Source organism: Lithobates pipiens, unplaced genomic scaffold, assembly GCF_037356315.1.
Source record: "Lithobates pipiens isolate NorthernLeopardFrog02 unplaced genomic scaffold, aLitPip1_a1.2 Scaffold_23, whole genome shotgun sequence".
Lineage (NCBI taxonomy): Eukaryota > Metazoa > Chordata > Amphibia > Anura > Ranidae > Lithobates > Lithobates pipiens.
In genome coordinates this window covers 73,651,568-73,666,450 of record NW_027507785.1, presented here as the reverse complement: position 1 = coordinate 73,666,450, position 14,883 = coordinate 73,651,568, and the positions used below count along the sequence as shown (strand labels likewise).

The following is a 14,883-nucleotide window of genomic DNA, read 5'->3' as shown; positions in this document are numbered from 1 at the left end:
CCGATAACACCCACGCGCAAAGCTTACACCTCCGTAGAGGTATAGTATCTGAACAGATCAATATCTGATCAGATCTATACTAGCGTCCCCAGCAGTTTAGGGTTCCAAAAAACACATTGTTAGCGGGATCAGCCCAGATACCTGCTAGCACCTGCGTTTTGCCCCTCCGCCCAGCCCACCCAAGTGCAGTATCGATCGATCACTGTCGCTTACAAAACACTAAACACATAACTGTAGCGTTCGCAGAGTCAGGCCTGATACCTGCGATCGCTAACAGTTTTTTTGGTAGCGTTTTATATTTAAATCCTGAAGGCGGTGCTTGGTTTTCGGGGTCCCGTACGTGGCTAGGCTCCCAAAAAGTCCCCCACATGTGGTATCCCCGTACTCGGGAGAAGCAGCAACATTTATTTTGGGGTGTAATTTCACTTATGCCCATAGCATGTGTGAGCAATATAGCATTTAGTGACAACTTTGTGCAAAAAAAAATAATTTTATATTCCTGCAACTTGTGGCAAAATATAAAATATTTCATGGACTCAACATGCCTCTCAGTAAATAGCTTGGGGTGTCTACTTTCCAGAATGGGGTTATTTGGGGGGGGTTTTGTGCTATTTTGGCATTTTATGGCCTTTGAAACTGTGATAGGTAGTGAGGAGTGAAATCAAAAATTTGCACCCTTAGAAATCCTGAAGGCATTGATTGGTTTTCGGGGTCTCGTACCCTGTGTCCCCCAAACCACCAATTTTACCGTGACAGCATCTCCTACTGTCACTATATATGTGTGTGTGTGTGTAAGTATGTGTGTGTGTGTGTGTGTGTGTGTATATATATATATATATATATATATATATATATATATATATATATATATATAAAATAATGTATATGTGTGGATATATATAAATATACTGTATAAATAATGTGTGTGTGTGTATATGTTAATATATATTAAATAGGGCTGTTACTGATTAAAATTTTCGTGTTCGATTAATCTAATTTTTTATCAATTAATCAACTAATTTAGATTAATTATAACGCACATACAGATCCAACTACTTTTAGCTGATCTCCTTGCATTGCAACTCTGCATTAGTCAGTGGTAAATGTGTTATACACTATATACAATCACCCAACACTAGTTAGTTTCCACAATCCATGACTTAACTTCATAGTTCACACAAATACATTTTAAATTCAAACTGTAGCACTGATGTAAGTAATTTTTTTTTTTTTATTAAACTTTAAGAAAAACTTAGAAAATTAGTTTAACTTTAATTATAAAACGTATCTAGTATATTGACTGTCAGTCACTTTATAGTAGGCAAGTAGGCATCACTTTAGCCAGTCACGCAGACATACCAGAGTGTTTAAATTTTGTTTTTGTTTTTTTACAACAATGTTAAGGACGAAGGTTATCAAATTTGCCTACACTTCGCTCACTAAATGATCCCAGTTAACCACATCCATATTTACTATCACTGTCCAGGCTGTCCGGTGACGTCACGGACATCGTCATCACCTGACTCCTCCCACCTTCCCTTCGTTAGCAGACGGGGGCACCTGGGGACGGGGGGAGGAGTCCGGTGACATCAATGTCAGTGACGTTACCGGATCTCTGACAGAACTCCCTGAAGACGCGGAAGGCGGCGGAGAGGTGACCACCGATAAATTTTTTTTACGATTAATCGAGGAATTAATCTTTAATTTTCCCAGCCCCAATATTAAACTGCCTGCACACCACTAACTAACCGTTCTCTCAACCTCCACATTATTATAACACTATATATGGCCGCCGTGGAGCATGGACTTAGCCCCCTGAGCCCTGGTTGGCCCAGGGCATCCTACCGCAAACGCCCCATAATGTTTGCTATTTGGCAAACGGGCAAACACCCGTAGTTTGAGTCAAATTTACGTTCAATTCAAACATCGGCCATCCCTATTCATCATCCTGGTAAGCAGCACATTTTTATCATATGGGGAAGTGGATGTGGATCGATAGTTGGAAGATACAATGAATGTACAATATACTGGAAATTTGGTGCAGACAACTGTGCAAAGCAGTGCCAAAGTCAGTGGGATGGCAGGACTACTAACCCCTCTGTACAGGTGGTCTGCACAAAATGGGGTATTCGCAAGTCTGTAAAAAGAAATAAATGACGTAAAGTATGTTTTCTTTTTGTTCCTTTCTTACTAAATTACACATCTACAGTGGTGTGAAAAAGTGTTTGCCCCCTTCCTCATTTCCTGTTCCTTTGCATGTTTGTCACACTTAAGTGTTTCGGAACATCAAACCAATTTAAACAATAGTCAAGGACAACACAAGTAAACACAAAATGCAATTTGTAAATGAAGGTGTTTATTATTAAAGGTGAAAAAAAATCCAAACCATCATGGCCCTGTGTGAAAAAGTGATTGCCCCCTAAACCTAATAACTGGTTGGGCCACCCTTAGCAGCAACAACTGCAACCAAGCGTTTGCGATAACGTGCAATGAGGCTTTTACAGCGTCCTGGAGGAATTTTGGCCCACTCATCTTTGCAGAATTGTCCTAATTCAGTTACATTAGAGGGTTTTCGAGCATGAACGGCCTTTTTAAGGTCATACCACAACATCTCAATAGGATTCAGGTCAGGACTTTGGCTAGGCCACTCCAAAGTCTTCATTTTGTTTTTCTTCAGCCATTCGGTGGTGGACTTGCTGGTGTGTTTAGGATCATTGTCCTGCTGCAGAACCCAAGTTCGTTTCAGCTTGAGTACACGAACAGATGGTCGGACATTCTCCTTCAGGATCTCTTGGTAGACAGCAGAATTCATAGTTCCTTTTATCACGGCAAGTCTTCCAGGTCCTGAAGCAGCAAAACAGCCCCAGACCATCACACTACCACCACCATATTTTACTGTTGGTATAATGTTCTTTTTATGAAATGCAGTGTTCCTTCTACGCCAGATATACTTGGACACACACCTTCCAAAGAGTTCCACTTTTGTCTCATCGGTCCACAGAATGTTGTCCCAAAAGTCTTGGGGATCATCAAGATGTGTTGTGGAGAAATTGAGACGAGCTTTGATGTTCTTTTTGCTCAGCAGTGGTTTGCTCCTTGGAACTCTGCCATGCAGGCCATTTTTGCCCAGTCTTTTCCTGATGGTGGAGGCATGAACGCTGACCTTAACTGAGGCAAGTGAGGCCTGCAGTTCCTTGGACGTTGTTGTGGGGTCTTTTGTGACCTCTTGGATGAGTCGTCGCTGCGCTCTTGGGGTAATTTTGGGCGGCCGGCCACTCCTGGGAAGGTTCACCACTGTTCCATGTCTTCACCATTTGTGGATAATGGCTCTCACTGTGGTTCTCTGGATTCCCAAAGCTTTGGAAATGGCTTTATAACCCTTTCCAGACTGATAGATCTCAATTACTTTCTTTCTCAATTGTTCCTGAATTTCTTTGGGTCTCGGCATGATGTGTAGCTTTTAAGGATCTTCTGGTGGACCTTACTGTGTCAAGCAGCTCCTATTTAAGTGATGCCTTGATTGTGAACAGGTGTGGCAATAATCAGGCCTGGGTGTGGCTAGAGAAATTGAACTCAGGTGTGGACAACCACAGTTATAGTATGTTTTAACAAGGGGGGCAATCACTTTTTCACACAGAGCCATGATGGTTTGGATTTTTTTTCACCTTTAATAATAAACACCTTCATTTACAAATTGAATTTTGTGTTTACTTGTGTTGTCCTTGACTATTGTTTAAATTGGTTTGATGTTCCGAAACACTTAAGTGTGACAAACATGCAAAGGAACAGGAAATGAGGAAGGGGGCAAACACTTTTTCACACCACTGTACATGGAGCATTGCAGCTTGCAAGTCCTAGGCAGGCACACTTATATCAAAACAATCAATCGATGCAGTTCAAATGATCATGAACCGAACCATGAACATGCTTTGATTTTGTTATCCGATCGAGGGATTCAATCAAAACTCTCAAATCAGCAAACAAACAAAAAAAAATAGACATAACTTCCCTTCCCATCGATCTATATTGGCTTTAGATCAGATTCAATCAAACTGAGTCGGTCAGCCAGGGCAGGAAGTAAGGATGAGCTCAGGCATGGTCCACATGCAGAGCCCGCCAGGAAGTCAGCGCTGCGCTAATCACAGGCATTGAGACATTGCCCGGATGCGCGGTTGCAGAGATCGGGCAATGTCTCACTGCCTGTGTTTAGCGCAGTGCTGCGCTGACTTCCTGGCGGGCTCTCCATTTGCACCATGCGAACATGCCTGAGCTCATCCCTAGCAGGAAGTTATTCTAATGCCGCGTACACACGACCAGACTTTTCAACATCAAAAGTCCGACGGAACAATTCCTGCAGACTATTTGATCGTGTGTGGGCTGCAGCGGACTTTTGATTTGCAAAAGTCTGACAGACTTTAGAAATGGAACATGTTTCAAATTTTTTCGACAGAACTCCGCCAGACCCAGTTCCTACTGAGAAATCCGCTCGTGTGTGTGCTAGTCCGATGGACAAAAAACGACGCGAGGGTAGCTATTGGCTACTGGCTATGAACTTCCTTATTCTAGTCCAGTCGTACGTCATCACGTTCTAATCCGTCGGACTTTGGTGTGATTGTGTGTGGCCAAGTCCGTTCATTCGGAAAGTCCGCCAGAACTCTGTCGAAAGTCTGTCAGACCTAAGTCCGGTCGTGTGTACGCGGCATAAGTGTTGCTTCGATTGGCAGTACTGAGATGCTTTTGTTTTTTCCATTCAACCCCGTTCACATTGACTGTGGCTTTGAAAATTGTGTGACTTCATCTGAAATTGGACCATTTCAAAGCCACATCTCGGTGTGACTTCGGGTGCGACTTTGAAGACAAATCGCAAAGACAAAAAGTAGTGCATGTACTACTTTGTCAAATCAACGCAAAGTCAATGTTTCACCGACTTGAACAATGCGGTTCTCAGCAATACGATGTGACTTGTCAAAAAGCATGAAGGGGTAAGAGAGATCTTTTCCTCCCAGCTTCTTACGCAATACACAAACTTGTCTGAAGGGAGTTGACAGTAATTGGTCCAACCTCCAGGCAGACATAGGGTGAATCCAGTGCACCCAGACACATGTGTATCATTCTTGCAGGCTGCACACACAGGAGCGAAGTCTGATTGGTGACAATGGCCTGGTGGGAAGTCAGCGCTGCTGGGAAAGATGTCAATCCTGACCTGGCCAGTGAGAGGTTGTCCCCCTCCTTTAAGGTGGAGACCCTCACTAACCTCCTGGATGGAGGGGCAGAGGAAACCCAATGCAGGAGATCAGTGGGTAAGTGGTGACATATGCTGGGTCTGTGCATGGGGATTATTTTAGCAGGATGCAGTATATTTCCAGCTTGGAGGAACTCCATACACTAGCATGTGACATGCTGGTACTTGTAGTTAATTTACAGCTGCCTGCCTTAGGTAACTGCAAATATGCTTCACTGTGTATTGTGCTGTGTGGTGCATGAAGCGTGAAAGGATTGCACATGTCAAAATAACTCGGATTTTTCAAATGTGTATAGAGTTTACATCAGTGGCATATTTACTTGCAGATAAATGACTTTGCTTATTTTGCAAGGTGGGACCGCAGGCAACCAGCTAAATACATATATGGGAGCGACGACGACGATCCATTGCATGTGATCCTAACAACAAGCATAGCAAGGTCCTGCATTATCTGAGACCTCTGTGTAGACCACGCTGCAATAAAGGAATACAGCCTGGTCTATGATCTGACCCACCCTGTGATTGGACAATGAAAAAGGTGCAAGTAGCTCTGTATTGGCATGTGTTTGTGCAGCCTATTGCATTAGGGTGTACACCGCTATATATTCTTCTAAATGTAAACATTCTTAGCCCTTGTACACACGGTCGGAGATTCCGACAACCAAATCCGTCTGATTTTGTCAGACGGATTTTGTCCGAAACTGTTGCATACACACGGTCGGACAAAGTTGTCGGAAAATCCGACGTGATGACGTTATTTCGTTACGATGGGACTACGTTCAGGCTAGTAGACAATAGCTTTGGTGTAGGAATTTGATCTGAGCATGCGTGGCACTTTGTCCGATCGGAATTCTCTACACATGATCGGAGTATGTCCGATAGGAGTATATTGTCGGAAAATTTTACCAACAAGTTGTAAAACTTGGTCCGTCGGATACTCCGACGGAAACAGTCCAATGTAGACCACACACAGTCGGAATATCCGACAAAACGTTCTGATCGGACACATTCCGTCGGAGTCTCCGACCGTGTGTACAAGGGCTAAAAGCGTGAGTTCCACCGTTTTTTTTTTTTTTTTTTTTTAAAGTCAGCAGCTACAAATACTGCAGCTGCTGACTTTTAAAATATTAACACTTACCCATCCAGCACACCCGCGATGTTAGCACCCAAAGCCGATCTGACGCTCGGCTCTCGGGTGCTGCCGCCACCATCTTGGGTATAGGAATCAGGAAGTAAAGCTTTGCGGCTAGGGTTGCCACCTGTCCAGGATTCACCTGGACAGTTCGGTTTGGAATCATGTGTTCAGGTTTCAGACTGCCTGAGACCCCGGACACATTATTTAGACTGGGCTATGGCTTCCCAGCAGGGTTGCTGCATCCAGTTGTCTTAACTGAGAGTGTCAGGGTTCTCAGGTCACCCCTTACATCAGAGTTCCCCTTTACACCAGAGGTCACAGTGTTTCCCCTTACATCATAGTTCTCTGTGTTACCCCTTAAATCATGGCTCCCAGAGCATCCCTTACTCCCCAGAGTTCTCCCTTACATCAGAGTCTGCAGAGTCCCCCTTATAGTGAGTTCAGATGTAAAAGGGGGCCCTTGTTGTTAACTTCATATGATTAGAAATGTTATTTAATAGCAAAATATATGTATAAAAACAAATTGCTGTGCGCCGCTAAAGTGTTCAGGTTTGACTTGAAGAAAAGGTGGCAACCCTACTTGCGGCTTCACTTCCCGGTTTCATACTGCACATGCGGGAGTCGTGCTGCGCAATAAGGACGGTCCCTGCTGTCTCTGGGATCCGTGTGTTTCCTAGCAGACAGCAGGGGCCCCACAGGAAGTAGTGTAAATACCCGCAGATTCTGTGGATATCTATTCCCGGAAGTGGGTGCAGATTCCTGTATTATACAGGTATCTGTACCCCCCTCCCCCCTGAAAGGTGCCAATTGTGGCACCGGAAGGGGGGAGGGTTTCCGATGAGCGGAAGTTCCACTTTAGGGTGGAACTCCACTTTTAAGATGTATTAAAACATAATAAAAAAATATAGAAATTGTCTTAATGGAAAAAAACACTTATTGCACATGTGCAATTGGCATTGTCTTTTGCTGCGCTCCCTTCCTCCTTTCCCAAGGGAATGCTGAACACTGCAGAACCTAGTGCCACTTTGTTGATTAATGATAATTTTTCTTTTGTGAAACCCAAATTGCAGATTATTATTCACAATTTATATAGCGCCAACAGTTTACGCAGCGCTTTACAATGTATAAGGGGGGATAACACAATTATAATTATAGTATGAATTTATTCACTTAAAGTATAACTAAGGGCAAAACGTTTTTTTGAGTTTTGGATTGGCGAAGGATTAGAACCCCTGTCATTTTTCATTACTTTCTGTGCACCTGTTAAGAAGATTCACCCTATTTGACCTGTTTACCCTTATACGATACCATATCATTATCATAACGTGTCTATGCAAGTCGCAATGTAACTTGCAAAAAAGTAGTGCAAGAACCGCTTTCAAAATCATGCGACTCCGATAGAGTTGTACTGGTTTGACAACTTCCAGTCACCCTGGTGTGCTTGGGGGGTCTTACACTCAGTCCTGGTGACAAAGGACATTAGAACAAGGGTTTGAATCTCCCCATACAGGACAGACACTTAACCCTGGCCGGCTGTATCCAAAATTAAAAAGTTTTGGCTTTAGAGATCTCTATTAGCACAGGTCTTAAATTAGCCAATGAGCAAGTTAATTCAGTAACCCATAGCAACAGAATCAATATTTAATAGTAGCTCACCTTGGTTGTATGGATTTCTTCCCACATATAAGGGTATAAGTACAGGATTGCCGAGGGCACCAACATCCTATTAATGTGATCAAAAATGGGAGACAAATGGGAAACAAAATGGACTTTTAGGCTGCGTTCACACCCAATGCGAATAGGATGAGGGTTTTCCTGCATCCAATTCTCGTAGCAGGAGATTGTAACTGGCTCTCTATGGAGCCGGTTCACACATTTCCAGAGTGATTCCGGGGCAAATTGCACAGGAGCCCTGTGCATCTTTTGGTCCATTTTCAGGTTCGCATTCATACCAAAATTTGGGCTGAAATCGGACCTGAAACGGTGAATGTTCTGCTGTGAGCCTCTGTGAACTCCAGTGTGCCTTAAGGTGCCAACACAGCAATTCTAAAAAAAACTATACATTTTTATTGTTACAGCATGCATAAAATCACAAGGTTAAAGGGGCTGTCTGGGGGTGTGTGTGTGTTGTTTATTATTAAAAAAAAAAAAAAAAACATGTCATACTTACTTCCACTGTGCAGTTAGTTCGTGGCCCCGATCCTCCTGTTCTGGGGTCCCTCAGCAGCTGTCTCGGCTCCTCCCCACAATACCCATCTTCTCTCTGGGAAGCTCTATGCCGAGGGGGTTAGCTTGCGGGCGTGCTCCCTGTCATACACGCTGCGTCCATACACCCAGCATGTACGACTCGGTCCCGCCCCCCGGCGGGCTGCGTCATTGGATGTGATGACAGCATTGCGAGCCAATGGCTGCGCTGCTATCAATCTCTCCTATGTATCAATCAACAGCCAGACTCTGTGGAGAAGAGGACGCCGGGGGACGCGTACAGCAGGTGAACTGGCTCAGGTAAGTAAATGAGGGGGGGGGGGCCCGTAATTGCTAGGTTTTTTTCACCTTAATGCATAGGATGCATTAAGGTGAAAAAACACGAACCGTTACAACCCCTTTAAAAGCATAACACATACAATGTATACACCTAGAACCTCCTGTAATGTCTCCCATAGAGTAGAGGACGCCAGCCCGTATCAAATTACACTATAGTCAATTCCCAAAACATAATGATGCTGTAACAATTGTAACACTTAAATGTATATACATTTTATTTATTTATTTATTTATTTAATTTTACAATTGTTGTGCCAATACAATTCACCCCCCCCCCCTTTTTTTTTTCTTCCCCCACAGTCCAGATTCGGATTTGAATGCAAGAGTCTTGTAGTATTAAAGCAGAGGTTTCAAACTAATTTCATTTTGGAACCCATCAACAGTATAGTTGCCCGTTGTCTAGATATAAAGAGCCATCCACCCTCCCTTACATCACTGCTGCTGCCGGGAAAATGCTGGGGGTGGAGTTGGGAAGCAAAACATGCAGGGTCTGGAGGAGGACCAGAAGATGGCTAGAGTCAGTTGCCAGAGTCTTCTAAATGCTGGGATAAGAGGCAGAGATGAGGTGGTGCTAAGCCTGCACAGAGGTGCAGGATCTGTAAGAGGAGTACTGTCCTCCTCTGTGCCAACTGCTGACTATGGGAGGGGCCAGAGATGAGTCTCTCTGTTGGCCACATGGAGAAAGAAATGCAGGATCAGGCAGAGGAGTTCTGTCCTCTTTGCTGCTGAGACGAGGTGGAGACAGGGGGGTGTTGCATCTACAGGAGAGGTGCAAGGGCCACATGAAGTGGCTTGGTGAGCCGGATTCAGCCAGCAGACCTTGTGTTTGCCACACATGTATTAAAGGATCATTACCTAGAAGAATTAGTAGAAAATGATGGTTCAACTCTGCAAGTTTGAAAATAACTGGTGACTAATGCTAACACTTGGTGGTTGTAAGATTCTCCTTTTTACGATAACGATATTTCAATAATTCATATTGATGAGGAAAGTTCCAAGAAAGTCGGTTCTGTTCTCGTATAAAAACTCAAATTGATTTAATAATAAAAATAGCAAAATATTACAATAACAATATCAAAGGATAGAATGACATTAATAATGTATAATATTCTTAAGAAGTTTGAATCAGATGTATGTCTGTGTGTAGATGTGTCCTCGTACTGTGTGTGTGTCTGCCGGTGTGAGGGTCTGCCAGAACTCTGTCACTAGCTTTTTACTCCTAAATTCAGCCCCCACCTTCTCCTAAAAAGGCTGACTTGTCTTGAAAGCTTCTAATTGACTTGTCCTTCAGAAAATCGCGGGCTTTTCTGAAACATAACTTTCTTCTCACAAGGGTGGGGGTTATTCGTTCACTAAACTTTGACATTCCTGAAGTGTGGGCCAAGAGGAGAGCTATATGTAAAACCAATGCAATATACGTTTACTTTAACTTCTAAATCTAATACTACATATATCATTGTGTATATATTGTATTAATTTAAAACACAATGTTCTTATTAATATCCTAATCAAGAAATATTGTAATATAAAGAAATGTATGATCTTAAGTAATGTAAAACCTTCCTTCTCATCTGTGATGGGGGGAGGTGAGAGCTCAACTCACTCTTAACCACTTCAATACAGGGCATTTTCACCCCCTTCCTGCCCAAGCCAATTTTCAGTTTTCATCGCTGTCGCACTTTGAATGACAATTGTGCAGTCATACGACACTGTATCCAAATAAATTTATTTTGGTGGTATTTAATTTGCCTCTGCATTTTTAATTTTTTGCGCTATAAACAAAAGAAGAGCGATACGTTTTTGAAAAAAAACATAAGTTTTTACTTTTTGCTATAATATATCACAAATTTAAGGCCGATATGTATTCTTCTACATATTTTTGGTAAAAAAATCGCAATAAGCATATATTTATTGGTTTGCGCAAATGTTATAGCGTCCACTAAATAGGGGATAGTTTTATGGCATTTTTATTTATTTTATTTATTTATTTTATCGTGACTGCGATATTGCGGCGGACACTTTTGACACCATTTTGGGACCATTGGCATTCATACAGCGATCCATGCTATAAAAATGCATTGATTACTGTATAAATGTCACCTGGCAAACACTAGGGGGTGATCAAATGGTTAACTGTGTGTCCTAGGGAGTGATCCTAACTGGAGGAGACCGATCAGTGTTCCTCTGTACTAGGATCACATGATCAGTCTCCTCTCCTCTGACAGGACGTGGATCTGTGTGTTTACACACGCACAGATGCACGGTCCTGCTCGATTAATGGACAATCGCGGGTGCACGGCTGGCATCGAGGCCGCCAGGCAAGCTCATTGGGTCCCGAGTCACGCGTGCCCCCCCCAGACTGCCGAGAAGCCCAGGACATCATATGACGACCGCCCAGGATGGGAGATCCCATCTGCGGACGTCATATGACAATGGGCGGGTATTGAAGTGGTTAATTACTAACACGTTGACTCTACATAGAACTGCTTATGGAGTTTATAACGATGTATATTTTTCACAAATATAAAAGTCTTCTATAATTTCACTTTAGTGTGTGTGTGTGTGTATACACACACACACACACACTTCAATTATTATGCAAGATCTAATTAATTTGTTTGTTAATAATGAATATTCTAACAGTGGTTGAATTTGTTAACTAAATCTGTCCTTTAGCATGCATGTTTGATGTTGTGCTTTTAATATGGAATATCAAACCACCCAGGATAAATTTACAGGCTGCTTTTACCTACAACAAACATGGGCATCCATAGTCTTTGCTCAGGTTGGATGGCACAAGCTTGTGTCGCTTGCCCATGTGGTACTGTGAAAAATGGAAATAATTATTAAAACACCAGTATACACTCACAAATCTGGTCCTCAAACATGTATTTTCACAGCATTTATATATCTATTGAAGGAAAGGTACACTATACTATATACCCCTAGTGTCACTTATGTATGATTCAGCAGAACATATAAGTTAATAAAACACTATTTTTTAATCCAGTTTAAAACCATATATAAATCATCATAATAGACATTTAGATACGTCACAAAGATAAGCAATCTTGGTCCTTTCGAGGAGGTCTACGCGTTTCATGGATAAACTGCTTCTTCGGGACCTGCAAAGGTTTTGTATGTTCAGAGAGCTTGTTTGCAATCATGAAAATATATCTACTTAGAAAAAAAGATAGCTTTTTTTTCTTTTCTTCTTTTTTCTTTTCTCTGAACATATAAAACCTTTTGTGGGTCCTGAAGAACCGATATATCTGCGCGGACCTTATCGAAAGGACACAGATTGCTTGTCTTTGTTATATATCTAATGTCTATTATGATTTCTATGTGGTTTTTACGCTGTCCTTAATAAAATTTGAGTTTTAACTTATATGTTCTGTTGAATCATGCATAGGTGACACTAGGGGTATATTTAAAGTCCCAAAGCCCCCCTTACTTTTCCTTCACCATATATATCAGGATGATACCCTGAGTCACTCAATTAGTGTATGTTTAATCTATAATCCATGCTCCCTTTCCTGTTTAACAAAAATATTTATGAGGGAGAGAGAGGGTATATATGAATCATTTTCAGTATTCGTGGCCATTGTAAGGTAGGGATGTTCAATTGTAAGCTGGTGAGCATGGTTTGATGTATTAGTAAAGCTATGTAAAACCATATTTTATATTCTGTCTCTCCTCCAGTGGTTACCATTCAGAAGGACCCAGTGTTCAGCCTTAAGAACCTGTACTTTATGACCCAATCAGAGAGATATGAAGGAGCTGTCCGGAATATTTTCCATCTAAAGAAGAAGATGAAGGAGTTGGGATGGGAAGACAATGGACGAGAGAATGACTATGCACGCAGGTAATTTTAATAGCTGGTAATGAGTTTCTAAATAAACATGTTCCTTCATCGGCAAGCTTCCATAATATAAAGCAACCTTTCCCATGTTTTTCGACATGGAGGAACCCTTGAAATAACTTTCTGATCTCAGGGAATACCTGCTAAAAAGTACTATATCGAAATCTCATGATACATTAATGTGATGGTCAGTGGGAAGAATGCTCCTTACACTTGTGGTCATTGGGAAGAATGACCCCCTTTACAGATGGCTAAAAAGATCAATGTCAGTGGGAACTTGTCTCAGAGGCAGAAGATGCTCATTGCTCAATGAACCCCTAGCTTCCTCTGGAGGAACCCTGATTGAGAAACCTTGATATAGACCGTTTTCTGCACGTTTTTGTTATATGATGTACAAATCCCTCTATTCTTCACTTTATTTGGATAGAAATAAGAACATCTAAGGGCTAATGTTTTGGCTTGTCTAAACATCAGTTTGTGAAGCATTTTTGGCATATGTGGAATTTGCTCTACTGTGCCCTAAAGAATTATTCATACCATAGTTTGGAACACACAACCTAACTTGACAGCTCTCCGGGAGGGAGAGCAACTTAGAAGGGGTGATTTTCGCCCGCTATCCTCCTCTTGTGTGACCCCAGGGATGGAAAAGCAGGCATCTCATATTAACACTCCCCTAATAAAATACAAAAAAAAACAAAGCCGCAAGGAAAGATTTCTGGCTCCAGCGTGTGTGGAAGATGTGTGCCTGGCTGTGCAGGGTGGGGTGGGAGATGACCATATTCACCAGCGGCTCCTACAGGGAAGCGATATGCCTGCTTTTAAACTTGTACGCAACTTTATCCCTGACCTGTCTGGTGTGTTCCTTGGCCTTCATGATGCTGTTTGTTCACTAAGGTTCTCTAACAAACTTCCGAGGGCCTCACAGAACAGCTGTATTTATACTAAAGATTAAATTGCACACAGCTTGACTCTATTTACTAATTAGGTGACTTCTAAAGGCAATTTGTTCCACTATATTTTAGTTGTGGGTATCAGAGTAAAGGGGGGCTGAATACAAATACACACCACACTTTTCAGATATTTATTTGTAAAAAAAAAAAAAAGTTAAATCATTTTTTATGTGCCACTTTGTGCCGGTCCTATTACATAAAATCTTTTTGGTTGTAGCATTACAAAATGTGTAAAATGTCAAGGGTATGACGCATCAAAAAACACAAAAGAACTTGGCAGCTTTGCATCATCAGCTTGCAAGAAAAATGCACCAGAAATATGCAAAATCATTATGGTTTTTATTGACTCCTTAACAAACTCCTTAGGGCAATTAATTACTGTATTAGAACGTGAGAATTGTTCTTAATTCCTCCATAAAATACAATTCAGGTATAGGCGTTCACCCCACAGGTATTAGAAGAATCGTTTATCCGTTTATCCGTTTATAATGAGAATTTGCGGCTGATCAATGGAAAAGGCCACTGTGTTTTTAATATATTTCACTTTCATCCTGGGGCAGAAACAAACAGGATTTCACGTGGGTGGCAATGTGAGGGTAGAACAGCATTAAAAAAAGAAAAAAAATAATTCACAGGCTCTTTCATTGGCTTCAGTCTACTTTTAGAGGACACTAATCTAGAAGTCAGAACTGTACAGAAGAATGAAAAAGATTTTGGTTATAGCTGTGGGCAATAAAAAAGCCAATTTCTTCCTTCAAACAATAAGAAGGCCTAGTATGGAGTGATAGTGGGTCAGTCACATAAATGTGGTGTTCCTTGGCTGCGTTTCGCTTCAACAAATTTGTGGCCATTGGCCCAAGACATATATATTGTAAATAAGGAATGACACTTGTTCCTTACCCATCATTTGCCAAGTTGGTACACTTTTACTTTTGATACAGTTCTCCTTCCAGGTGTTGCCTTCAACCCCAACATGGAAGTCCTCTATCATGTGTGTATATCTGTATACAGTGCCTTGAAAAGTATTCATACCCCTTGAAATTTTCCACATTTTTGTCATGCTACAACCAAAAATGGATTTTATGTGATAGACCAGCACAAAGAGGCACATCATTTTATATGTGGAAGGAAAATTATTTTTTCAAATATA

General features: G+C 41.7%; 1 protein-coding gene across 1 annotated transcript in view; it reads left to right on the top strand.

The window, feature by feature from the left end:
* The first annotated feature begins 5,107 nt into the window (after window positions 1-5,107).
* Window positions 5,108-14,883, top strand: part of LOC143927660 (peroxisomal acyl-coenzyme A oxidase 2-like) — a 70,887-nt gene continuing 61,111 nt past the window's right edge. The window contains exons 1-2 of the mRNA XM_077451883.1: window positions 5,108-5,300; window positions 12,624-12,786. Of these exons, the coding sequence (XP_077308009.1) occupies window positions 5,156-5,300; window positions 12,624-12,786 (308 nt within the window). The 5' untranslated portion in view covers window positions 5,108-5,155. The remainder of the gene's footprint in view (window positions 5,301-12,623; window positions 12,787-14,883) is intronic.